Genomic DNA, 24884 nt, shown 5'->3' on the forward strand with positions numbered 1-24884 from the left:
TGCAGAACAAGAAGAACCTAGACAGCCCAGCAGTCTACCTAAATTGAGGAGACAGAGTTCAAAATATGGGGAACCAAGGCAAAGTCCCAGAAAAGAGAAAAATACAACAATGTGCAGTGAGTTCCCTTCAAGTCTTCAGCTGACTACTGATCAGTACGTGTGTGTGTGTGTGTGTGTGTGTGTGTGTAAGAGGAAACTACAGAGGAGGGGAAAGAAATAGGGGCAACAATCCCTAGAGCTCCCACAAGGCTACGAAATTGTTCATGTTTCCGTCAGTCAAAGAGAAATGACCTCTCAACACACATCAGGCAGGGCTGCATCAGGCAGGGCTGCATCAGGCAGCCCCCAGAAGGTTGTTGCTTTAGTTGTGAGGATGAATTTGCCTTAGATTAAGTCTGTTATAGATCTGCCTTAACAAAACTTTAAAAGCAAGCTTCAAGTAAATTGTTTCAAGTAAATTTACTATGTCCCAAAACAAAGGCCCAAAATATTTAAATGACTACAAAGAACTCTGGCACTTAAAAGCATAAAATTTACTGTGTTTGGCATCCAGTCAAAAATTACCAGGCATGCAAAGAGGCAGGAAAATGGAGCCCATCATGAGAAGAAAGGAAAACTAGATCAGTAGGAACAGATCCAGGCACGGTGTCTCACACCTGTAATTCTAGCACTTGGGGAGGCTAAGGTGGGAGGATTGCTTGAGGCCAGGAGTTTGAGACCAGCCTGGGCAGCATAGCGAGGTCCCCATCTCTACACAAAGAACTTTAAAAAATTAGCCAGGTGTGGTGGTGTATGCCTGTAGTCCTAGCCATTTGGGAGGCTGAGATGGGAGGATCACTTGAGCCCAGGAGTTGAAGCTATGATCATGCCACTGCACTCCAGCCTGGGCAACAGAGCAAGATCCTGTCCTGTGTCTTAAAAAAAAAAAAAGATTCAGAAATGACATAAATAATAGGATTAGTAGACAATGAGGCAATGATGTTAAAGCAGCTCTTATAAATACATTCCATATGTTCAAGGAGATAGACAAAAGCATGAATATGATAAGGGGAGACATAAAAGAGAAAAAAAACAGATTGACATAATGTCTGAAATGAAAAATACATTGGATGGAATTAACAGCAGTTTAGAAACTGCAGAGGACAAGATTAGTGTACTTGAAAACATACGAGTAGAAAACTATATGCTAGTGACTCCCAGATTTACAACTTCTACCCAGAACTCCAGATTCATATATTTAGCTGCTTCTTTGACATCCGACATCTTGGATGACTTAAGGCATCTTAAACTTAGCATGTTTAAAATTGAACTAAAAATGTACCCTTTCCTCCATTGCTTTCCTATGTCAATAAATGACAATCCATCCATCTCATTGCTCAGGCCAAAAGCCTTGGATTTATCCTTAATTTCTCAGTTAGCATATCCAGTCCTTCAGCAGACCTTCTTGCTCATGTCTTTTGAGTCTGTACTCACCTAGCACCTTCTCAATGAGACTTTCCCCAGGTATTCTATCTAAACTTTCATCTCTCTAAACCTTCATTCTATCCAGACTTTCTCATGTCCTTGCTTTATTTTTGTTCCTTAGCACTTGCCACTAATATATTTTACTTATGTATTGTATTTAATGTCTCCATTACTAGAATGTGAGCTTCATACAGGTGAGATTATGTTTATTTTCTTATACAGTATGTCCCTGAAGCATAGAACAATGGCTGGTGCATAGATGCCCAGTGAATACTGAGTGAATGAATAAGTGAAACACAGTCAATACCTTAACCAAAACACTTAATGTGATTCTCACTTTTCCCTTACTCATTTATTTAATAAATACTTATTTGGCATATAGGAATCTCTCAATTGCTATTTTTTGAGTGAATGAAGTGCTTACTATGTGCCAGACTCTTTTTAGTTATTAATGATATAGTAGTAGAAAAACATATATAAAGTTCCTTCTCTCTGTCTCTTCTTTTCCCTGCCTGTCCATTGAGTCTAGTATTTTAAAAAGTCAGTATTTGAAAAAGTAAATAATTGCTTATATTTTAAAAGTGGTACTAAGTTTTAATACAAGTCAAATTATTATTAAAAACTAGCAACTGAAAATATATAACTTTCAGTACTTATATGGTAGATTTATTTTTTTTAACGACATGTAAGAAACAATTTATTTTTGTTTTTTTTTTTCTTTTCTTTTTTTTTGAGATGGAGTCTTGCTCTGTTGCCCAGGCTGGAGTGCAGTGGTGCGATCTTGGCTCACTGCAACCTCTGCCTCCCGGGATCAAGCAGATTCTCCTGCCTCAGCCTCCTGAGTAGCTGGGATTACAGGCATGCACCACAGCCTGTAATCCACCACCACCACACTCGGCTAATTTTTGTATTTTTAGTAGAGACTGGGTTTTGCCATGTTGGCAAGGCTGGTCTTCAACTCCTGACTTCAGGTGATCCGTCTGCCTCGGCCTCCCAAAGTGCTGGGATTACACGCATGAGCCACTGCACCTGGCCTATTAATGCAATTTAGATGGTTCAAGGGAAGGGATGCAGGGAAAGGCATTCCATGTGGAGGAACCGCAAGAAAAAAAGGAACAAAGGGAGATGAGTATTGGGTATTTGGGGAGTCCAACCTAGCTAGAGGCTTATATTAGATATTCCTGTATTAATTCAACAGATAGTAGTTGAACAATTAATATGTGACAAGTATTGAGTTAGTTGCTATCGAGAAGCTATATGCTGTATTAGGGGAACATATAAGCTATAGTATAATGTATTGATCATTAGAATCCAGGGCATGCCTAAATTATATCTATGGAAAAGCAGAGTGAGCGGCATCTGATCTGCCTTTTTCTGAAGGGAAGCTACTGAGAGGAGAGGATACCAAAAGTCCCATTTGAAATCCACATGGTAAGCAAAACCATGGATCAGTTTGCTTAGGGAGAAGTGTGAAGAAAGAGCTCCATGGCCAGGCTGTATCTTGGAAAATCACCACAGGAAGTAAAAGCCAGTCAGGGAACAATGAAGAGGGCAGAAGGAGAAGGAGAATATTGTCCTGTAATGGAAACAGGAAGGATATTGAAAGAGTCAGGGGTGGTCAGAACTGGAGCAAGTAAGTAAAGAATAAGAACAAGAAGAAGTAATTGGATTTAATAAGGGTAGCCCCTGAAAACTTTCAGAGTTGCCATCTTAGGAGAATGGTTAGGAACAGAAACCAAATTGCAGCATCAGTCTATAAAAAGACAATTTGGGGGGCTGAGACAGGTGGATCACCTGAGGTCAGGAGTTTGAGACCAGCCTGGCCAAAACCCGTCTCTACTAAAAATACAAAAATTAGCTGAATGTGGTGGCACACACTTATAATCCCAGCTACTCGGGAGGCTGAGGCAGGAGAATCACTTGAACCCAGGAGACGGAGGTTGCAATGAGCCGACATCACGCCACTGTACTCAAGCCTGGGTGACAGAATGAGACTCTGTTTCAAAAAAAAAAAGAAAAGACAGTTTTTATGTTTTGTTTTGTTTTGTTTTTTTGCGACAAAGTCTCACTCTGTTTCCCAGGCTGGAGTGCAGTGGTGTGATCTCTGCTCACTGTAACTGCTGCCTCCTGGGTTCAAACGATTCTCTTGCCTTGGCCTCCCGAGTAGCTGGGATTACAGGTGCCCACCACCATGCCTGGCTAATTTGTGTATTTTTTTTTTTTTTTTTGAAACTGCGTTTCATTCTTGTTGCCCAGGCTGGAGTACAGTGGTGCAATTTCGGCTCACCGCAACCTCCGCCTCCTGGGTTCAGGCGATTCTCCTGTTTCAGCCTTCCTGAGTATCTGGGGTTACAGGCATGCGCCACCACACCCGGCTAATTTTATGTTTTTAGTAGAGATGGGGTTTCTCCATGTTGGTCAGGCTGGTCTCAAACTTCCGACCTCTGATGATCCGCCCGCCTCAGACTCCCAAAGTGCTGGGATTACAGGCGTGAGCCACCACGCCTGGCCAATTTTTTTATTTTAGTAGAGATGGGGTTTCACCATATTGGTCAGGCTGGTCTCAAGTTCCTAACCTTAGGTGATCCACCCGCCTCCACCTCCCAAAGTGCTAGAATTACAGGCGTGAGCCACCATGCCCGGCCAAAAGACAGTTTTAAATAGATACCACAGCCATAAACCAAAGAATTGTCTTTGATGTGTGTGTACAAAGAACTTTTTAACACTTTGCTCATCTTATCAGGTTAGTAACTTCTAGTAATTTGCCTAAAACTGTCAAATTTAACTGTATTTAATGGCTATTGGTTAACTCTACAGATCACTTTAATTTTTTGTCAGAAACACAAAATATTATTGCTAGAATAATAATCGGCTGCTCAGTGACAGTGCTAGGACGAGAACCTTCCTACTTGCCGATCACTTCTCACCATTCATCACGTTGCTGTACCCAACTTTGCCTCTGTCTTTTGTCAATGCAGGAAACCAAAGATAAACTCAAAGAAACAACAACAAAATTAACACAAGCAAAGGAAGAGGCAGATCAGATACGAAAAAACTGTCAGGATATGATAAAAACATATCAGGTATGTATAACTTTTAAAATAGATTAGTGTCAAATTTTAGGAAATATCAGTTCTCTCTTTTTTTTTTTTTTAGATGGAGTCTCTCTCTGTCGCCCGGGCTGGAGTTCAATGGCACGGTCTTGGCTCACTGCAACCTCTGCCTCCCGGGTTCAAGCGATTCTCCTGCCCCAGCCTCCCAAGTAGCTAGGATTACAAGTGCCCGCCACCACACCTGGCTAAATTTTGTATTTTTAGTAGAGAGGGGGGTTTCACTATGTTGGCCAGGCTGGGTTTGAACTCCTGACTTCGTGAGCCACCCGCCTCGGTCTCCCAAAGTGCTGGGATTACCGGCATGAACCACTGTGCCCAGCCAGTTCTCGTTTCATTAAATTTCTATGTGTACAGTATTCTACATCTGCATATGGAATGTACTTTGTTGGGCAGGTAGTTAAATAAAATGCAGGTTATTTCCAATGTTAAAGTACCTGCAGCTTAAATGGATTTTATAAGAGAAGTTTTCCAACAAATAAAAACCCTAGAAAATGTCAGAAGAATGAAGAGTGCAAGGAAATGTATAACTTTAGGTTAATAACCTAATAACTTAGGTTAATAATTTTAGATATACTATGTATTTCACAATTAGTAAACTAAATTGCAATGCTTTCTTTTCAAAGTATAAAACTTTAACCCATTTGCTATTTAGAAAAAAAGTGCAGCTTGCTGCCAGCGCTCATTTAATTTTACATAAACACACTCGAGGCTGAAACAAATCTGACTGATTTTCAGTGGAAGATGAAATATAAAAACTGTTCTTGGAGTTATTTCTAAACAGAACTTGTCTCTTATCCTAATGTGACAGAAATGTATATGATGCTACATTAGGATTAGAGATTCTCAGGGCAAACGGGAAATGGGTTAAAAATTGTAGCACTTTTTTCATTTTCTTTCCACTAGGAGTCAGAAGAAATTAAATCAAATGAGCTTGATGCAAAGCTTAGAGTCACAAAAGGAGAACTTGAAAAACAAATGCAAGAAAAATCTGACCAGCTAGAGGTGAGTGGTTTTGCTCTTTATATATCCTAAGTTGCATAATAAATACAGAAAGAGAAATAGTGAGAACTTATTGCCATCTACTTTTAAGGCCTTTTGGAAGGAGCAGGCAATAAATCTTAGATATAGTTTAGCACATTATGATTTGTTGTTTCTTTAAACTTTTTTAAAGATGCATCATGCCAAAATAAAGGAACTAGAAGATCTGAAGAGAACATTTAAGGAGGGTATGGATGAGTTACGAACACTGAGAACAAAGGTAATTCAGTCTTTAGTCATGAATCCAGAGGAAGGGTAAATATCTTAAATTTTGAATTCATTCTGATGTTTAAAGTGGTGGGGAAAGGACATTAATATAGAAATGTTCCATAATAAAAGAACTCAGAGTAGAGTAGAGGAGCAATTTCCTAGCAGCTTCTTTTGTTGAAAGGAAAATGTCTTCCATGTTAGTCCCTTTGAAGTGTTTGCCAAACATTCCTATTTCACAGCACATTTGCTGTGTCTATAACTTTTCCTTGGTCCTCTCATCTAAAGACGATCTCATCAACGAATCAATTGGAAAGATAGTTGGACCTTAGAACTGTGTCAGAAAATAACAGGCTATATTTTTCCTGGATATATTTAATAGACAGTTTTAATGGCCAATAATCTGTTAAGTCCTCTTCGTGTTTATAGTCTTTGTTGTAAGATTAGTATGTCTTCTAATATGAATATGAATGTGTATCATTCATTTATTTAGAAATAGTCCTTTAACCATCCTGAATTCAAGGTCACTTAATAATTTTAAATTGTTTTTCATACACCTTCTTATTTGTTCTTCTTTCCAGTTTTTTGAGGTAGAGAAGATATATTCTTCTTTTTCAGATGAGGAGGATGGTGATTCAGTAACAAGTGAAATGACATGCTAAAACTCCCATGACTGAATCATAAGAAATCTGAGACTAAAACCTAGGATTGTGAACTTTGCATTATATTTTCTTCACGTTAATGGTGCTTTAGAATTTTTAGATTATTCATATGTAACCACTATATAAAATAGTTTATAAAGAACAAGAATACATGGTTTGTAACTTGGTTATGATCATTTGATAGGTGAAATGTCTAGAAGATGAACGATTAAGAACAGAAGATGAATTATCAAAATATAAGGAAATTATTAATCGCCAAAAAGCTGAAATTCAGAATTTATTGGACAAGGTGAAAATTGTAGATCAGCTACAGGAGCAGCTTCAAAGGTACAAAATGAGCAACTTCTGTTTGTATTAATAAACAAGCTTTTAAATTTTTTTTCAAGATTTTCTAAATGCAATTATTGCATTAAACAAGAAAAAATTTTACAATTTTACTAGCTGAAATTTTAAAATATTTTCTCTTTATTTGAACTTCTTTGGATTGTCTTTTGAGTTCCTATCATGGCTTCTAAAAATCAAAGTTTATACTCCTTAAACATTGGTAGTGGCAATTTATAAGACAGAATAGGTTGAGTCTCTTATCCATTCCTTAGCTTTCAAATTCTGTTACTTATGCACAGTGTTTACTTTTTCTTCTAAAAGGTAAATCTAGCTCTAGATCTTTGCATGTGTGTAGCTTAAGATCTGAAGCTGACATTATTCCTTGGCTCCTTATAAAACCATTTAAGTAAACTCTTACTTGTGACGTTACCTGACAGAAACTGGATTCAGTTTGAAGCCAGATAGCTTCTTTTCCACACCTTGCTGATAACTAAGCTGCTGAGTGTTGCTAAAAAAATCTTTACCATCATTCAGATTGATTCTGCTAATAAATTCATGGTCACCAACCTCAACTAGAAATATTAATGCACCTAATCTTGCCATATGTCCTTGGTTCTCCACCGTCTTCGTAGCATCTTTTCTAAACCCTGCCATTTTCTTCACACTTCAGTTTTTCCTCTACCTTTCTATTTACTCTTGGCAAGTGTTTACTTCTTCACAGAAAAAATGGGAGCTGTCAGGTGACAGTTCTCTCAACTTTTTGCCATCAGTCCCATGAACTGCCTGCATCTGCAGCCATATTTTCTGCTGTTATCATGGAAGCAACAATCTTGTTATCATGGAAGAAACTCCTCTAAATCAAATTAGTCTTTCTACTTCTGCTATGGATTTCATCTCTTCTGCCTTTTTGGGTTCTGTCTTGATTATTCTTCTTTATCTTTTATGTCTTACCTTTCTCCACTTTCTTTTTCATTCTACATTTAAACATAATTGTCTTTTAAAAATAACAAAACTCCTGTGGCTTTGCCATGCCAGCTTATTTTTCTCCTTTCTTTTGCAGCCAAACTTTATAGAATCTTCTGTATTCATTCTGCATTTCCTCACTTCCTATGTTCTGTACCTCTCCACTTCATTCTAGCTTCTACCCCAACATTTTATTAAAAATTACTGATGCCTCCCTGCATATGGTAGACACATCTCAGACCCACCCTTGCTTGAATTCTTATCATCTTTTAACACTGTTGAATTCAGTTGTCTTTCTTGATAGGCTTGTTCCTTTGGCTTCATTTCCATCACATGCTGATGTTCCTCCCACCTTTTTGGCAACTCTCTCTCAAGCTCCTTGGCAGGCTTCTCTTTCTCTCATAATGCCCTCTTGTTCTAATTTTATTGTAACTTTGGGTGACCCCAACTATTTTTATAGTATGCTGCAGGACTTTTGAATCATTATCTTTAGCCCTTTTCACTAAGCTCTAGGCACAAGTATTAAAGATACCTCAAACTTTAGCATGTCCAAAATCGGTTTCTCTGTCCCATGCTTCTCCTCACATGTTCCTAGGATGAATGATGAGTGCAGCATCCAGCTCAGTGACTGTCCAGCTCAGCAGGCTGGGGGCCATCCTCAGCTCTTCTTTCCTTCCCCTCACACATCTAACCAGTCACAAAGTATTAGTGATGCTAAGTCTGTAACATCTGTCAAGTCCATTCACTTTTTACCTCACCGCTGCTACTACCATAGTCCAAGCTATTAACAGCTCTCACTTGGAAAACTGCCACAGTTTGTATTTTTTCTGCTTATATCCTCTCTGATCTATTTTCCACACTATGGTTAGTATAATCCTTTTTAAAAAGGAAATTTCAAAACTCTTCAGTGATTTCTCACTGCCTCAGAGATTGTCTAGTGAGTTCCATTGCCTTAGCATGGCTTGTAAGATTAGTGACCTGTCCCTCGCTGCTTCCATGCCTTCCCTTTTTTCACCCTTGTATTTCAGCTGTAGTTGGTTAACAGATGTTAATGGATTGTTTCCTGTGTCCCAAACCCTGTGTTAAGTGCTAGGGATATGGTACAGTCCTTCTCTTCATCAATATTGAACATCTATTAGGACCAATAAGAAGTCCTCTTACTCCCTTCCCAGTTTTTAGCACATACTGTTCCCTTTACCTGGTGCATATTTTGTTCTCCAGTAACTCCTGCTTTGCCTTTAGGTCAGGGATCAGCCATGGCTTACAAAACAAATCCAGCCCACTACCTCTTTTAGTAAATGAAGTTTTTTTGGAACACATCCACACTCATTCATGTAATATCTGTGGCAATTTTCATAGTACAATGGCAGAGTGGAAAAATTGCAGCAGAACCATATGACCCAGAAGCCTAACTTATTTACTATCTGATCTTTTACAGGAAAAGGTTGCTGACTCCTGCTTTAAGTATTAGTTTGAGCATCACTTACACTAGGTTTAGGCAAACCCACTCTGTGCTTTTATCATCAAAAATGTTTTTCTACACTCATATAATTTCCACACTTGACTAAAAGCTCTTTGAAAGCAGAGGCCATGTTGGTCTTGCTCACTTTTCTTTCCAGCTCCTATTTCCTGGCATATATTAGGCATTTATAAATATTTGGATGAATGAATAGAAGTACATTTATTAAGCATTTGACTAGATGAAAATTCCCAAACCATTAATTTAATGTCTTTTAATGGTTTATTTTTTCTTAAATATAAATTTTGTTTTTTAGAGGTAAGCAAGAAATTGAAAATTTGAAAGAAGAAGTGGAAAGTCTTAATTCTTTGATTAATGACCTGCAAAAAGACATCGAAGGCAGTAGGAAAAGAGAATCTGAGCTGCTACTGTTTACAGAAAGGCTCACTAGTAAGAATGCACAGCTTCAGTCTGAATCCAATTCTTTGCAGTCACAATTTGATAAACTTTCCTGTAGTGAAAGTCAGTTACAAAGCCAGTGTGAACAAATGAAACAGACAAATATTAATTTGGTAAGTATAAATTTACATTTTTTTAAAACAATGTAACAAGCACAGATTAAATTTCCCTAACAGTATAAAAGTAGTGGTAGTTGAATTAATTCTTTCCTGGGCACCGACTTTCTGACAATTTTAACTGCTGTAAGAAATGTCAGTTTTTCCTCAACTGGTATAATTTATAATAAAATTTCTTCCTAAAATGATTATGAATAATATTTTACTTTTGAAAATGAGAAAACTGGTTTGTATCCTTCCTAACTAGGATCATTATATATTTTTAAAAGGTACTTTAAATTTCTATTTTTATAATTTATAAGAGTGTCTTCAAGTTACTCATAAAAATGATTTGAGACTTTAGTCCAGAAATTCAACAACCTGTATCACATGTTGCTTGGTATGTATAGAATGACATTCTTGTTAATGTATCCCCCTGCTTTGCTATATGAGAACTGTGAGAAACTCAAGTAAACAAAAGCTGGTAAGGAATAATAATAGAAGAATCTCCACTGTCAAGAACCTTAGATTGTTAAGGTTATAAACTGAGCATTAATGGAAACAAACATTCTAAAATTGGTGGTTTTTGTTTTACTTACTATTCAGGAAAGTAGGTTGTTGAAAGAGGAAGAATTGCAAAAAGAGGAAGTCCAAACTCTGCAAACTGAACTCACTTGTACACAAACAGAAGTTAAAGCACTGAGTACCCAGGTAGAAGAATTAAAAGATGAGTTAGTAACTCAGAGACGTAAACATGCCTCTAGTATCAAGGATCTCACCAAACAACTTCAGCAAGGTATAAAATTCTTCCACACTTAGACCATGAATGTGTTTGTTTCTTTTAATCATTAAGGATTTTGTTTTTTGTGGTTCTCTCACATTGATTGAAGCTGTATGTTTTCTTTGTTAATATTAGTAAACCAAATTGTTAAACTTCTTGGAATTTCATGAATAGTCTTTTATCCTAAAGGATATCTTGTATACTAAAGGACATTTACTCACAGAATCACAAAACATGAGAATTGGGAAAGTAATGTTAGGGCAATAGTATCTAAACTTTTGGTCATGTACTCGTGTCAGTAAAAAGTGCTTAGGCATTTGTTCTCCAATTTAGATATGTTTATGTATATATTTTAAACATATGTTACTCTTTTATATATATTAGAAAATATGAAAAATAGAAATTTAAAATAATTAAATATCAGTATAAATAGCAGTTCTGATATCTTCTCCTTTTACATTCCTGTGATTTCTTTTGTGCTGCATCTAGGCTACCAGCATCTAGGGTGCAGATACCCCAGATGCATCCTCAGACTTGGAAATCGTTGTGACGATTCACCTGGGTCTCAAGAAACAGACCCCAAAAAGTTATAAATTACCCAAACATAACAATTGACTGCTGAACTGGATTCCAGATTTCTTTCTTTTAAAAAGTCATGCAATCATTGGGTGTCTGTGCTATATGCTTGGGATACAAAAATAAATAAGACGTATTTCAACCTCCTCTACTATTTCCCACGGCTTTATTTGTGTTAAAATAGGGTGAAATATAGTAACAAGCTAAAAGGGACTTAGCATTTACTTAATATGAATATATTCAGATATTTGCCATAGAGTGTAGTTTGTTTTTATAGATGTAATTGAAGGGAAATTTGGAAGAAATTTCTGGTACTGTAAGGAACTTCTAAATCTTTCAGTACTTTAAAAAGTTAACTCCACTGTAATTAAGTGATGCCAGTGTCAGTTATAGTGTTGTTTCTGTATATTTTGTACTTGTACATTTCCAAATGACATTTTATATGAATGACACAGCCCTCTGCCTAAAGTATGCATTCAAGAACTTTCTCTTGTCTATGCCATTTTTGCCTCAGTGATTTTAGCAATTAAAGTCAGAGATGGTAGGAGCAAATGGTCCTGATAATTGTGATGAATAATCTTCTTTTTCCTATAGCACGAAGAAAATTAGATCAGGTTGAGAATGGAAGCTATGACAAAGAAGTCAGCAGCATGGGAAGTCGTTCTAGTTCATCAGGTAAAAAACTAGTGGCTCTAGTTGTTATTTCGTGATTGATATAAACATAAATAGCATTTTTGGCCAGGTGCAATGGCTCACACCTGTAATCCCAGCACTTCGGGAGGCCAGGATGAGTGGATCACCTGAGGTCAGAAGTTCAAGACCAGTCTGACCAACATGGAGAAACCCCGTCTCTACTAAAAATACAAAAATTAGCTGAGTGTGGTAGCTCACGCCTGTAATCCCAGCTACTCGGGAGGCTGAGGCACGAGAATCACTTGGAGGTGGAAGTTGCACTGAGCTGAGATCACATCACTGTTGCACTCCAGCCTGGGCAACAGAGCAAGACTCTGTCTCAAAAAAATAAATAAATAAATAGCATTTTTTATTTTAAAAAGTATTGATATGCTTTGTTTCATTTTGAAGTGTGAAAAATAGTGGTTATATATAATTATACTGTAAAAAATGTTTCTGGTTAAATATTTAAGTTCTACTCATGACCCAGGGTTTCAGATTTGTCATGGGGTTCTATGTGATCTGTCTCCCTACCTTCTTTTTTGTTCGTCGTGTTTTTTTTTTTTTGAGACAGGTCTTAACTCAGTCACCCAGGCTGGAGTGCAGTGGTGTGACTTTGGCTCCCTGCAGCCTCAACCACAATCTTCCCACCTCAGCCTCTCAAGTAACTGGAACTATAGGCACTTGCCACCACGCCTAGCTAATGTTTATTTTTTGTTTTGTTTTTGTTTTGTTCTTTGTTTTGTTTTTTGTATAGACAAGATCTCACTATGTTGCCCAGGCTGATCTCAAACTCCTGGCTTCAGGTGATCCTCCCACCTTGGCCTCCCAGAGTTCTGGGATGACAGGTGTGAGCCTCCACGCCCAGCCCCTTCTTTTTTCTAGCCTGCTGCTGCTTTATTCTGTGCAACAGCTTCCTCTTCCGTTTTTTAAAATTGAAATTTATATTAATCTATACAAAGAGATTTGGTGTACAGTGGTCTCTCTCTTCTTCTTTTAGCACCCAAGAACCAATGAAGGTGTCATCATTGTGTATCAGATTTTTACATACATATGCACATGTATATATTTTTAAATCTTTTAGTTTTTCTCATGATAGATATGCCTATGTTCTAAAGTAAAAATGGGTAGAGTCTATAAAATTATGATTGAAACCATTGTGAAAATGATAATTAGCAAAATATCAGTGTTTGTGTCATTTTTGGAATGCCAAGAACCATGCTAAGCACTTGAAACATACCATTCACCCTGCAAAAAATTCATATGAGGTAGGTATTGTAATTCCAATTTCACAGATGAGGAAACCAAGATTCAGAGAGGCTACATGATTCACCCAAAATCCACAGTGAGAACTCTTTGACTTCACAGTCCTTGCTTGGCACTGTACTATATTGCCTCCCAGAGGTTGCACATTAGGAGAAAACCATCATCAGTTGTTACAGTAGTGGGAAAAAATGTGTGGTAGAAAGAACATGGATTTGAAATTATAGACATGTATTTAGATCCCAGCTCTGCCATTTATTCATTATGTAACTTTGGATAAGATATATTACTTAAAGCTATAAAATGGAATTGGAAAAAACTAATCTTTGTAGGGTAAAGAGGATCAGATTCTTCTCATTGATGTTGGTAAAAGTAATACCTAACACTACATAATGCTTACTATATGCCTTTTTCTAAGCATTTCACACATATTAATTCATTTAAATGAGGATAACAATCCTGTGAGGTAAATAATATCATTTATGCCATTTTAAGATGACATAACCAAGGCACAGAAAATTAAATACCTTGTCCAAAGTCACAGCTAATAAGTTGAGGAGTAGTATTTGAATCTAGACAGGCTGGCCTCAGAGCTTAACCCACTATATTCTAACCTCTCTTTCTCTGTCTCCTCTCATACCTCTGTTCCTCTCCTCCCTTCCTCCTCCTCTCTGCTTTGTTCTATTATAGTTTAATTTTGGTCTCACTTTAGACTTGTTATTCTTTTTGAGATCCTTGTTGCTGTATTACCACTTCCTGAGAGACACAGTATAGACCCTGTTAGTGCCTCTGTCACCAGTATGTTCAAAAACCAGAACCTAGGCCACGTTGACCTGTGTTGTCTTCTGTGTCCAACTCTGTTAGAGTGAATATTTGAAATGATTCTGGAATAAATAATAGATGAGAGATGATGTTAGATTAAGCACTGTATCTAAGCCAATTTTTTTTGTCTTCAGGGTCCCTGAATGCTCGAAGCAGTGCAGAAGATCGATCTCCAGAAAATACTGGGTCCTCAGTAGCTGTGGATAACTTTCCACAAGTAGATAAGGCCATGTTGATTGAGAGGATAGTTAGGCTGCAAAAAGCACATGCCCGGAAAAATGAAAAGATAGAATTTATGGAGGACCACATCAAACAACTGGTGGAAGAAATTAGGAAAAAAACAAAGTATGTATTATTATGGTAGCATGATCGGTCTTCAAAATACCATTACTCATATGGCAAGGTTACTGTTTTTAAAATTAGTCATATCAAGAGCCTATCTTTCAAAAAATAATTATAGTTATTCAGTTCCCAGTCTTTTATGATCACCTATTATGTTCTAGGTTTTGTGAATACTAAGATGAAATAAAACACAGGTCTTTCCTTTAAGGTGATAGAGAGTTCATTCAGTGTTAATATTTTTAAGATACTTAAACAACTTTAGATTTTAAAAAGATAATGCTTTACTTAGCTTTTTATTTTCATGACTGTGGCTCTAAGAGATATATATGGGGTTGTGGATTTTTTTTTCCTGTTGGGTAGGACATAGTGGGATAATTTATTGAGTACCTAGTAGTACAAGGCACTGTGCCTGTGGCTTGGCAATATCTCATTGATTGCTTACAACCACTCAGTGTGTGAGTTCTCTAATTTTGCAGATAACTGGGGCTCAGGTCACATCACTAAATATTCCAGGGTCACCATTCATCCCCTGTGTGACAGACCTAGAGCTGGAGATCCAAACCCAGCTCTGAGTAACTCTGAGGAGTGCTGCACCAAATTCCTCTCACAAATACTGTTTTATGTAAATAAAAGTTGTTTTATATTGTAGGCCTTTTCCAACGACTTTTTAAATTTTATTTTGAAATAATTTTAGACTTATAGGACAGTTTGCCTGTGACTTTTAAAAGAGCATAAAATACAGCTAGTTTTTTAGGAAAGCAGAAAATATTAACAGAAATTGAGCAATAAAGAAATTGCTCAGCTAGGCATGGTGTCTCACACCTGTTTTCCCAGCACTTTGGGAGGCCAGAGGCCGAGGCAGGAGGATTGCTTGAGGCCAGGAGGTCAACCAGCCTGAGCAACATAGCAAGACCCCATCTCAAAAAAAATTATTCAGGCATGGTGGTACATGTCTGTGGTCCTAGCTGTGCAGAAGGCTGAGGCAGGAGGATCGCTTGAGCCCATGCAGTGGCGGCTGCAGTGAGCTATGTTTGTGCCACTGCACTCCAGCCTGGGTGACAAAATGAGACCTTGTCTCTTTAGAAACAAACAAAACTCAAGTTTTGATTAATAAGGAAAGAAATAGAAAAGCAATGTTTATATGTCTTTACTCCAAATGCTACAATAGAACAAAAATGAGATAGTTTAAGAAACCATCTGAATAAGGAGAATTTTTTTCTAATATAGTTAGGTTATTAACCTAATATTTATTTTATGCTTATCTTTATGATTAGTTGACTTTTGCAAATTCCATTTTTTTTTAATTCTGCAAGTTCACAACTGATACTATCATTTTGTTTTGCAGAATAATTCAAAGTTATATTTTACGGGAAGAATCAGGCACACTTTCTTCAGAGGCATCTGATTTTAACAAAGTTCATTTAAGTAGGCGGGGTGGCATCATGGCATCTTTATATACATCCCATCCAGCTGACAATGGATTAACATTGGAGCTCTCTTTGGAGATCAACCGAAAATTACAGGCTGTCTTGGAGGATACGTTACTAAAAAATATTACTTTGAAGGTATTTGTGTTTCTCATTCACACACCAACCAGTAAACATGGCAAAATGATGCCTGTTTCACAGTCTGATCTAGCAATTAGCTGGGCTGTTTCTGTAATGCAAGGCAGTCATTTTACCCAAAGATGAAGTTTCGTGATTTTCTCTTTTTAAAAAGTATAGTTTTTTATATTAGGAAAGATGAAAAATAGCAAAAATTAATTTTGTATTTCATAGACACTAAGATGTCCATCTTAGTGTGTCTATTTGATAGATACTAAGATGTCATTAAATTTGCATTGAATGGGCTTTGACATATAATTAGTTTTAATTGCTGAAACAATTTTTTAAGATTATGGCATTTCTGATTTATTTTTCAGCTTTATTTTATTTTTTGCAGTTAATATTTTTGCTGTGGGCGGGCCTTGAAAATTAGTAATTAGTTTAAAAATAATTTTAGAATCAGTAATAGTAAGTAATCATTTTATGCATTAAAAAATTGCTGTAGCTTCAGGAAAAAGTTGGAGTATTACTTTGAAATGGACAGAAGTACTTTACTGAAAACAGCTGTGTCACTAGTTTATCTGACATAGCATATAGGACTAACCACTCTTTCATTTTCAAAATTTAGGCAAAAATAGTTCAAACTGAATCGTTTTATTTATTATATTTTTGTTTTTCTCTTCCCTTTCCCCTCACCCCAATTATTAAAGGAAAATCTACAAACACTTGGAACAGAAATAGAACGTCTTATTAAACACCAGCATGAACTAGAACAGAGGACAAAGAAAACCTAAAACAAGCCTCTTGCTCAGTAAACAGACATAAGCCACACAGGAGTAGGTGCCACTGACCTCTATTGTTGGAAACTTTCTTCCACTTTTTGTTTCAGCCAGTAAAAATACTGTTTTGCTTCATCTGTACACAAAAAATATCCTTTTACAATATGAATGCATTGCTGTATATACTGTAAGACTGAAAGCTTTGATGAAATTTGTTTTTGTATGGTGCAATATAACAGCCTGTCATTGAATCTAAACAACTTAATTTGCTTATATTCATAAGAAGTGTTGAACATTACAAGGGCTTTTATAAAAAACCCTTTGTTCATATTTCTTCCCTTTAAAATATATAATGTCAAAAATGACTCACCTTTAACAATTATGCATGAAAAGAGAGGTGGTAAATATTCAGTAATACACTATTTCTCCAACATCAAGACAACTAAAAAAAATGATAAAAATATTTATTTTTACACTCCAGCATATTGGGTGAGTTTTAGGGATATGTATGAATACTTAAATCTTTTAATTTCAGTTTTAATGAAAGCTGAACTTAATAGGAAAGCTAGCTGTTGGTAACTAGCAATGATCAGGCATTGTTTGCCTCTGTCAGGTTTTCTTACCTGTTTTAGGTACATTTTTTCAGATTCTCATTGTCTGAGTTAATGGTTGAATTTTTAAAGTTTTTAGTTACTTAAAATATGATTTTAAATTACATATTAGAAAATTCCTGTGGAGTTTACTTATATTTTAAATTGTGAAATGGATCCAATCATTAGAACAGAGAGAATAGTTCCTTGAAACTGAAATACTTTAGTTTTACTGACATTGTGTAAAGATAAATATTTATGAAGAACCAGCTTCCAAAAGAAACCAGCATATGGCACTATGAACTATTTCATTTGAGCACCATTCTTTACCATTGATATATTAATTATGTATTATAGTGGAGTGATCATACAGTTCCCCCAAATGTGGTGTTTCAATGTATTTATTTAAAACATAAAGTAGACCAGGTGCAGTAGCTCGCGCCTGTAATCCCAGCACTTTGGGAAGCCCAGGCAGGAGGATTACCTGAGGCCAGGAGTTTAAGACCAGCCTTGGCAACACAGCAAGACTCCCATCTCTACAAAGAAATTTTAAAAGATTATCCAGGCATGGTGGTGCATGCCTATAGTTCCAGCTACTCGGGAGGCTGAAGCAGTAGAATCACTTGAGCACAGGAGGTCAAGGCTGCAGATGAGCCATGATCGTGCCACTGCACTCCAGCCTGGGCAAAAGAGCAAGACCCTGTCTCTCAAAACAAAAAACCTCACACATACCTAAAATAAGTACATATCTGTAACCAAAGGAACTTAATTTTAGAGCCAAATTTTTCTATCTTGTTGGATTTTTTACAATATTTATTTAAGATATACACTTAAGTGTTGCCATAGTATCAATATTTCTATGTCATTGAATTTCTTCTCACCCCTTATTATTTCTCACTTACAATTTCTGAGCATGATTTTTCATAATTCATTATCTTCAGATCATTACTGTAATAAGATACCTTGGCTCTTGTGCAGATATTGCAGCAAGCCTTGTTTGGTTTGGATTTTTGCATCCCTTTTTCTCCCATTAAGGGAATTAAGTTTTGGGATGATGGATTAAAAGCCTGTAAAGAATTGTATGAGCTCTAAAAGTTGGGCTTATGGTGGCAATATCCTTTTAATGTGTTTTAACATTTTTAAATCAACATTGTTTAAAAATAATTTATTTAGGATTAGATTATTTAATGAATGTCTTTTTTTCTATATATTGAATTAGATGTTATCCCAAAACAAATATCTTTTCACTCAAAATGAAAATATATGTTCAAAGATGTTTTATTTTTAGATTAGTTATAAAAAGTATTAGTCTTAACATAATGTGTCTTGTTCTTTTTACCAATAATAATTTATCAAAATAAGAGGGAAAGTGCAATCAAATCTGAATTATTTTACTATTTGTTTCTAGATACACTACTTAACACTCCTAAAGACTACTTTGAGTAGGCAGCATAACTAAATTTTTCTAGTTTCTTATGATACAGGCTCATAAACTACAATATTTGGATTTTTTTCCCCAAGGCACAAAATGTATAATGGAGACCAAATAGTGATCAGATCCATAGTATCCTATGCCTATACACTTTAAAATATATATACATTTTAGACAAAAATGCACACTCCAGTATTAATATTTGTGCCACCATCTACTTGGAGAAGTTTAATGAGAAAATTTTAGAAGAAAACTATTATAAACAATATTTTGACTCTATTACCTTTTTTGACTTATACATTTTAGAAACTATGGAAATTTTTTAAAGAAAATGCTTTAGTTTTCTTTTGTTCTTCACTGTCTACTGTGTGCTTTTGTATATGGATCAGGACTGAGCAAAGTAATTACATGTATCAGAGATTATACTAATTCACAGACAGCTCCTGATGTAAGGTTTTAGAGGGCCTTCTGCCCTCCAAATATATGGTGAGAAGAATGGGGTATCTGGAAAAGGAAAATGATCTGGATAAATCTGAGACCTGGGGGGAGGTTTGTTTTATATGTTCATTATTGGTTGTACATATCCAGGCTGTTTGGGTTATTTAGCAATATTTTGGTTTATTTGAGCTGGAAGTGATTTTTTCTGTGTATGTATATGTATACACTTCAATAGGTTTTAATTTTGAAGTGAATATTTGCCGTGACTCCATTTTCCCCATAGCACTTCAGGCTTTAGCCTGTTTAGTTTTAAGGACTGAAAATGGTAGGTTTGGGCAGAAGAATGAATTTGAACTTTGATGGGTTTTTTTTGTTTGTTTTTACTTTCTATCTTCATAACCATTTAAAGTGATTTAGCTTGAAATTAAATTTTATCAGGCTACCAACATGTTATTTATTTATTTAATAAATGCATTTATTGAAAGCCTATACTACTGTATTGGCACCATACAGGGTATTGTATTTATACTAGTGAGCAGACCAGGGCATTTCCATCCTCATGGAGTTCAGGGTCTAATGAAAATAGCTGAGGCTGGGTGTGGTGGCTCACCCCTGTAATCCCAGCACTTTGGGAGGCCGAGGTGGGAGGATTGTTTGAGTCCAGGAGTTTGAGACCAGCCTGGGCAACATGGCAAAACCCCATGTGTACAAAAGATACAAAAAATTAGCCGGATGCAGTGGCACATGGCTGTGTTCTCAGCTACCCAGGAGGCTGAGTTGGGAGGATCATCTGAGCCTGGGAGGTTGAAGCTTGCTGTGAGCTATGATTGCCACTGTACTCTATACTCCAGCCTGGATGACAGAGTGAGACCCTGTCTCAAACAAAAAAAAAAAAAAAAAAAAAGGAAAGAAAATAGCTAGGAGACAATCAGAGCAGATATTGGGCTTCTGTGGCTCATCTCAGCCCTTTATAACTGGCCTGAGAAGAGGGTTTATCTACTTGTGCAAGTAGCCCAGAAATCTCACTCTTACATGAGGCTTTGGAAAATCCTTGCAAAGGTACGCTGAGAGCAAATTACTGTTTTCCTGGTGGTTCTGCATGTTTCCTAACTTTTATCATAGTTTGATTTTCATTATTTAAGAAAAAATTTTAAAAAACCCAAAGACCATAAAATGGCATTAGATTTTTTACCATTAAATTATTAATGCCTGTTTGGTGCTCATAAAGATTAATCATGTCACGCATGTTTCCAACCTTTCTTTTGCAGTGTATTATTTTCTAAAAATTGTTACATGCAAATTTAAACCAAGATTTATCAGTAAAAGAAAAAAATAGAATCCTTAATAATGTAAATGTTATTATATATGCCACCCTGGTGAAAATATTTTTATAAATCATGTTGTCATTTATGCTTTATGAATGTTGACTCCAGTAGCCTATTTTTCAATAACCTTTTTTTTAAAAGCAATTTTTTTGACACCAAGATTGTTGATTTTTAATTAACACCAGTTGGTGGCACTAGAAACCTGAAATTTTTCAAGGATGAACAAAGTTGAAAAGGTAATCTAAACATGGAGAATTTTTAGGAAAATAAATGAAAAATATAATTGTATATTAGAGATGTATTTTTCTTCTGGAATGGAATTCTTTTTTAAAATGCAGATGGCTATCCATTTTGACTGCAATGATGAAACTTGTTTATCTTCCAGAGGACATATATATATCCGTGTGTGTGTACTGTACAGGTAATCTTTAATTTGATTACACTGTTTCTTGTAAATATGTATCTGTATAAAATGAAGCTTTTCAAGAGGATTCTATGTATATATTGTACTTATTAAATAGGTAATGCCTGTTTACCAACTTGTAGTTTAATGGCATCTTTATTTGTTTATATACACCATTTGCTAAACAGACTGATTCTTCAGACTGTTGGCAAGGCTGATTCAAATAGCTTCAATTTCCTTTTTTTAACTAGACTGGGAATTTTTGCCTTCTATAGTTGTCTTTATCAATATGATTGGAAGTCGGTGAACAATAGTAAGCAGATGAAGTTGAATGCTGGGTTGTATTTTAAATTTTTGTTTAAATTATTGACAGTAAAACTTAGCCTTTGTATTCATTGGTTTTCATACTGCTGTAAAGAAGTGCCCCACACTGGGGCACTGGGTTTAATTGATTCACAGTTCTGCATTGCTGGGGAGGCCTCAGGAAACTTACAATCATGATGGAAGAGGAAACAGGCATGTCTTACATGGTGGCAGGTGAGAGAGTGAAGAGAGAGGAAGAACGTGGAGACACTTATAAAACCATCAGATCTTGTGAGAACTTACTACCACGAGAACAGCATGGGGGAAACCGTCCCCATGATTCAGTCACCTCCCGCCATGTCCCTCCCTCAACACATGGGGATTATGGGGATTGCAATTCAAGATGAGATTTGAGTGGGGACACAGAGCCAGACCATATCAGCCTTTTACAAAAGGTTCTGGGCCTATAGGTATGTGAAAATTTCTTATTTGATAAGCCAGTGATGTATTCAGATTTTCTGTAAAATTATAGAACTCACTTGCCGTGTAGTCTAGCTTCAATAATAAAGAACTAAGTATGTTCAATAAGAAGACACTGAAAGCATTAATTCAATCAAGTGAATATGTGTGGCATGAAATATTTCACATCACAAGGCATTGGTTTCCATTGGTCTAACTGTTGTGGTCCAATTAAATTATGCCATATAACTTAATGAGTTCTCTAGTGGAAAGAATCTCCTGAAATCAAGATCCGTAGAGTAAGCGTAAAATTAGGAAAGAAAGTTTTCCAACATACTTAACAGTCTGCTTTCAGTAGCCTGTGGATTTGTTCTCAAGAGAAAGGAAGATATAGGGAAAGAGGGTAAATCAAGGAAAGATAATAGCTGTAGTTCTTGATTTAGGTCCACGTAGCAGGAGAGTAGTGACTTGAACTGGAGGTGATAATTATGAGCAGAGGCTTTTAGTGGCTCCTTTGTATTAACTATGTCAAAGTACCATTCACGTGGTCAGTATGACCTGCAGTCATGAGATGGGAAGGCCATTCTGATGAACTTATATCCAAGTCTGTTTTTTCTTAATAAAATCAGCTTAAGTTAATGAATGCAGAATGAGTACCTGCTCCTTGAGGAGCAGCAACTCAGGAGCGTTCCTCTGTGATTAACCGATGCTAATGCTGAGTTTTAGTGATTGTCTGAGAATAGCAGACCAGACTTGATGTTTCTGCCCCGTAGAGATGCTCTGTTAATTATTAATTTCTAACTTACACTTTTTTTAAAAAAACGCACACTTTTTAAAATTAAAATTTGGCAGTGGTCTGACAATAAAAAAGACTGCTTGTGGGATACTGTTATGTTAAACTTCAGTTACAGGATGTTAAATCCTTAGAACTAACTTTTCCCCAGAAAAACGTTAATGGAAATATCGGTTGCTTTTCAGACTTGATAGTTGTTGCTTCAAAAGGTGAATTTACACAAATACCAAATTAAAAAAACAAAAACAAAACTTTAGTACATAATGAACTGCATTTATTTCTGTGTGCATCCACATTTCAGCATTTAGTGGTCCTGAACAGAAAGTGGAAAAACGAAGCAATTTGCCAGGAGGTCAAGCCCGCCAATTTCAGGGTTCTGCTGTGCACACCAAGGTCTCAATCCCTGCTGAGGATCTTCAGAAGCAACCACAATGCCAAAACCAAAATATGCACTGGATTCAAGGTTTTGTTCCAATTGTCATATTTCAAACTAGACCTCAATGAATTGGAAGGACGACCAAATGACAGCCCTGTTTAAAACTTCAATTTCTAAAAGCAAAATCAATTACAGAAAAAAAAAAATACAGAGGGATTATGTGTGCTTATGAGTGTCTTCATGTGGCCTTTCTCCAAGTTTAACCACCAAGGACTTTGAGAGCTGGCAGGTCTGAGTAACCCTGGAGACAATTCACTTTATCAAAACCTGAGCTAAAAACAACGCATCAGCTGATATGACCGCAAAGAGTGGCAGGACTGAGGACCCAATATTCGTTTTCCAGCCTGGTGGAGAGTGAATAGTGAGGTTCCAAAACTAAACAAGGGAGGTCAGGAAAACTTTCCAACCGTACCTAATGGCTTCTGGCCAAAGCAAGGAAGTGTCATGGAAAGTGTTGGGTGGTGATGGTGCAAAAGGAACTTGAGGAGGGAAGAACAAGCACCCCTCAAAGCTGGAGAAGAGAAAATATGGAGAAAGCCCTAAATTCCTCATTGAAGGCCAATCTCGGAAGTGGAGGGGTTATGATCTGTGCTTCAGTCAAAGGTAGGAGTGGAGGAGCATGGGGACAGGATGATGGCTTGGAAGGGGCTTCATTTAAGACTTAAAGCAGGGGTGCAGGCAAAGCACCCCATGTACCCAGCAGAAGCCCCACAGGCTGCCGCCTGAAACCTTCACATCTACTTATGTTCAATAAGAAGATACCAAAATGGCATTAATTTAATCAAGTTAGCATGTGTGATGGAATATTTCACATCACAAGGCATTGGTTCCCATTGCTCTAACAGTTCTGGTTCACTTAAATTATGCCATGTAACTTAATGAGTTAACTATTGGAAAGAATCCCCTGAAATCAAGATCTGTAGAGTAAGCGTAAAATTAGGAAAGAAACCTTTCCAACATAATAGTCTGCTTTCAGTAGACTGTGGATTTGTTGGCAAGAGAAAGGAAGATTCAGGGCAAGAGAGTAACAAGCCCCCCAGGGTGGGGGGCTGTTGCAGGGAGGGTAAGAGCTGGAGGGAGGGGTAAGGAGAGGAGGCAGAGAGCCCAGGCCATGTAATCAACAGAAAGGTGATTGTGTGATGTGTCTTTTCACAGTTAGATGTGCCCCACCAGTTATGATGGGAGTCAATTTAAATATACTTTCTTGATCCCAGAATTTCAACTACGTGGACAGTGGTTACACTTGACAGGATAACTTACTATAGCACAATTTACATATGTCAAATGGACAAAAAATCAGTATTATTTAGTATCTTAAGATAAATTTCCTTTGAATGGGAGCTTCTTTTCCAGTACTCTGAGGTCTACAAGACGTATCTAGAAAATTTACTGTGGAAAACGAAGACTCCTTAAGTTGAATTGTGGGGAAGGGAAGGGCCTGTGGTTTTTCTTTTTAATTGCTGTAACACTGTCCTTCAGGAGGCTAAGGGAGTTTCATATTTTCTTTAGATATCGTTGGGCGCCAAAGCTCGTGCAGGACAACTTTGATGCTTCAAGAATTCTGCCATTTTGCTAGCACTGATACGGATGTTGGGCCCACCACTCCGTTGGAACTATTAACTCCATATTAATTTTCATTACAAATCTTACAAAGGGGGTGCGTCTGGGTATTTAGGTCCACATTCTATTTTAAGGCTGGGTATTTGGTTTTCATAAATTATTCTTGGAGGCCCAGTCATCATTCCTGTCCATCCTGTAAGTGACATATCTTTGTCATCTTCTAGACCCCAGTTAACTGTGCCATCTCCTCTTTTCTGGCCGCCTTCAAATTCTTCCAGCAATGGGAAACTGCGAGGGACCTTTTTACTCCCAAGCCTGTGGTGGCTGCCATCTTCCGTCGCCGTTGCTCCCTAACTTACATTTAAGAGACTTGATTCTTATTTAAAAAAAAAAAAAAAAATCTCAAGGTGAAGGGAAGCATATATTTAAGAAATATTTTATTTCTGAGGAATTTCCAGCCTTTTTCCAACAGCCAGGCTTGTTAACAGACTACCTGCCCCTAATTGCACTCCATAAAAACGGATAGGCTATTATATTCAAGAGAAGAATCTCTACTATCTAACCCAGTACAAAAGTTCTGTT

At 36.8% G+C, this 24884-nt stretch overlaps 1 protein-coding gene and 1 pseudogene across 5 annotated transcripts in view; one reads left to right on the forward strand and one right to left on the reverse strand.

Moving 5' to 3' along the window:
- The window catches only part of CCDC186 (coiled-coil domain containing 186), a 54767-nt gene extending 33880 nt beyond the window's left edge, over nt 1–20887 (forward strand). For 4 of the 5 annotated variants that reach the window (XM_058435995.1, XM_032177323.2, XM_032177341.2 and 1 more), the window contains 10 exons: nt 4443–4547; nt 5481–5579; nt 5749–5835; nt 6669–6811; nt 9547–9802; nt 10391–10580; nt 11736–11816; nt 14033–14243; nt 15586–15805; nt 16495–20887. In XM_058435995.1, the coding sequence (XP_058291978.1) occupies nt 4443–4547; nt 5481–5579; nt 5749–5835; nt 6669–6811; nt 9547–9802; nt 10391–10580; nt 11736–11816; nt 14033–14243; nt 15586–15805; nt 16495–16578 (1476 nt within the window). In that variant the 3' untranslated portion in view covers nt 16579–20887. Of the gene's footprint in view, nt 1–4442; nt 4548–5480; nt 5580–5748; nt 5836–6668; nt 6812–9546; nt 9803–10390; nt 10581–11054; nt 11174–11735; nt 11817–14032; nt 14244–15585; nt 15806–16494 lie in introns of those variants that run through there. The other variant, XM_058435996.1, reaches the window with a different exon arrangement.
- A 3308-nt stretch (nt 20888–24195) lies between these two features.
- Nucleotides 24196–24633, reverse strand: LOC116478517 (ubiquitin-conjugating enzyme E2 variant 1-like; annotated as a pseudogene).
- Between the last annotated feature and the right edge of the window lie 251 nt (nt 24634–24884).

The sequence above is a fragment of the Hylobates moloch genome, unplaced genomic scaffold (genome assembly GCF_009828535.3).
Source record: "Hylobates moloch isolate HMO894 unplaced genomic scaffold, HMol_V3 SCAFFOLD_3, whole genome shotgun sequence".
Classification (NCBI taxonomy): Eukaryota; Metazoa; Chordata; class Mammalia; order Primates; family Hylobatidae; genus Hylobates; species Hylobates moloch.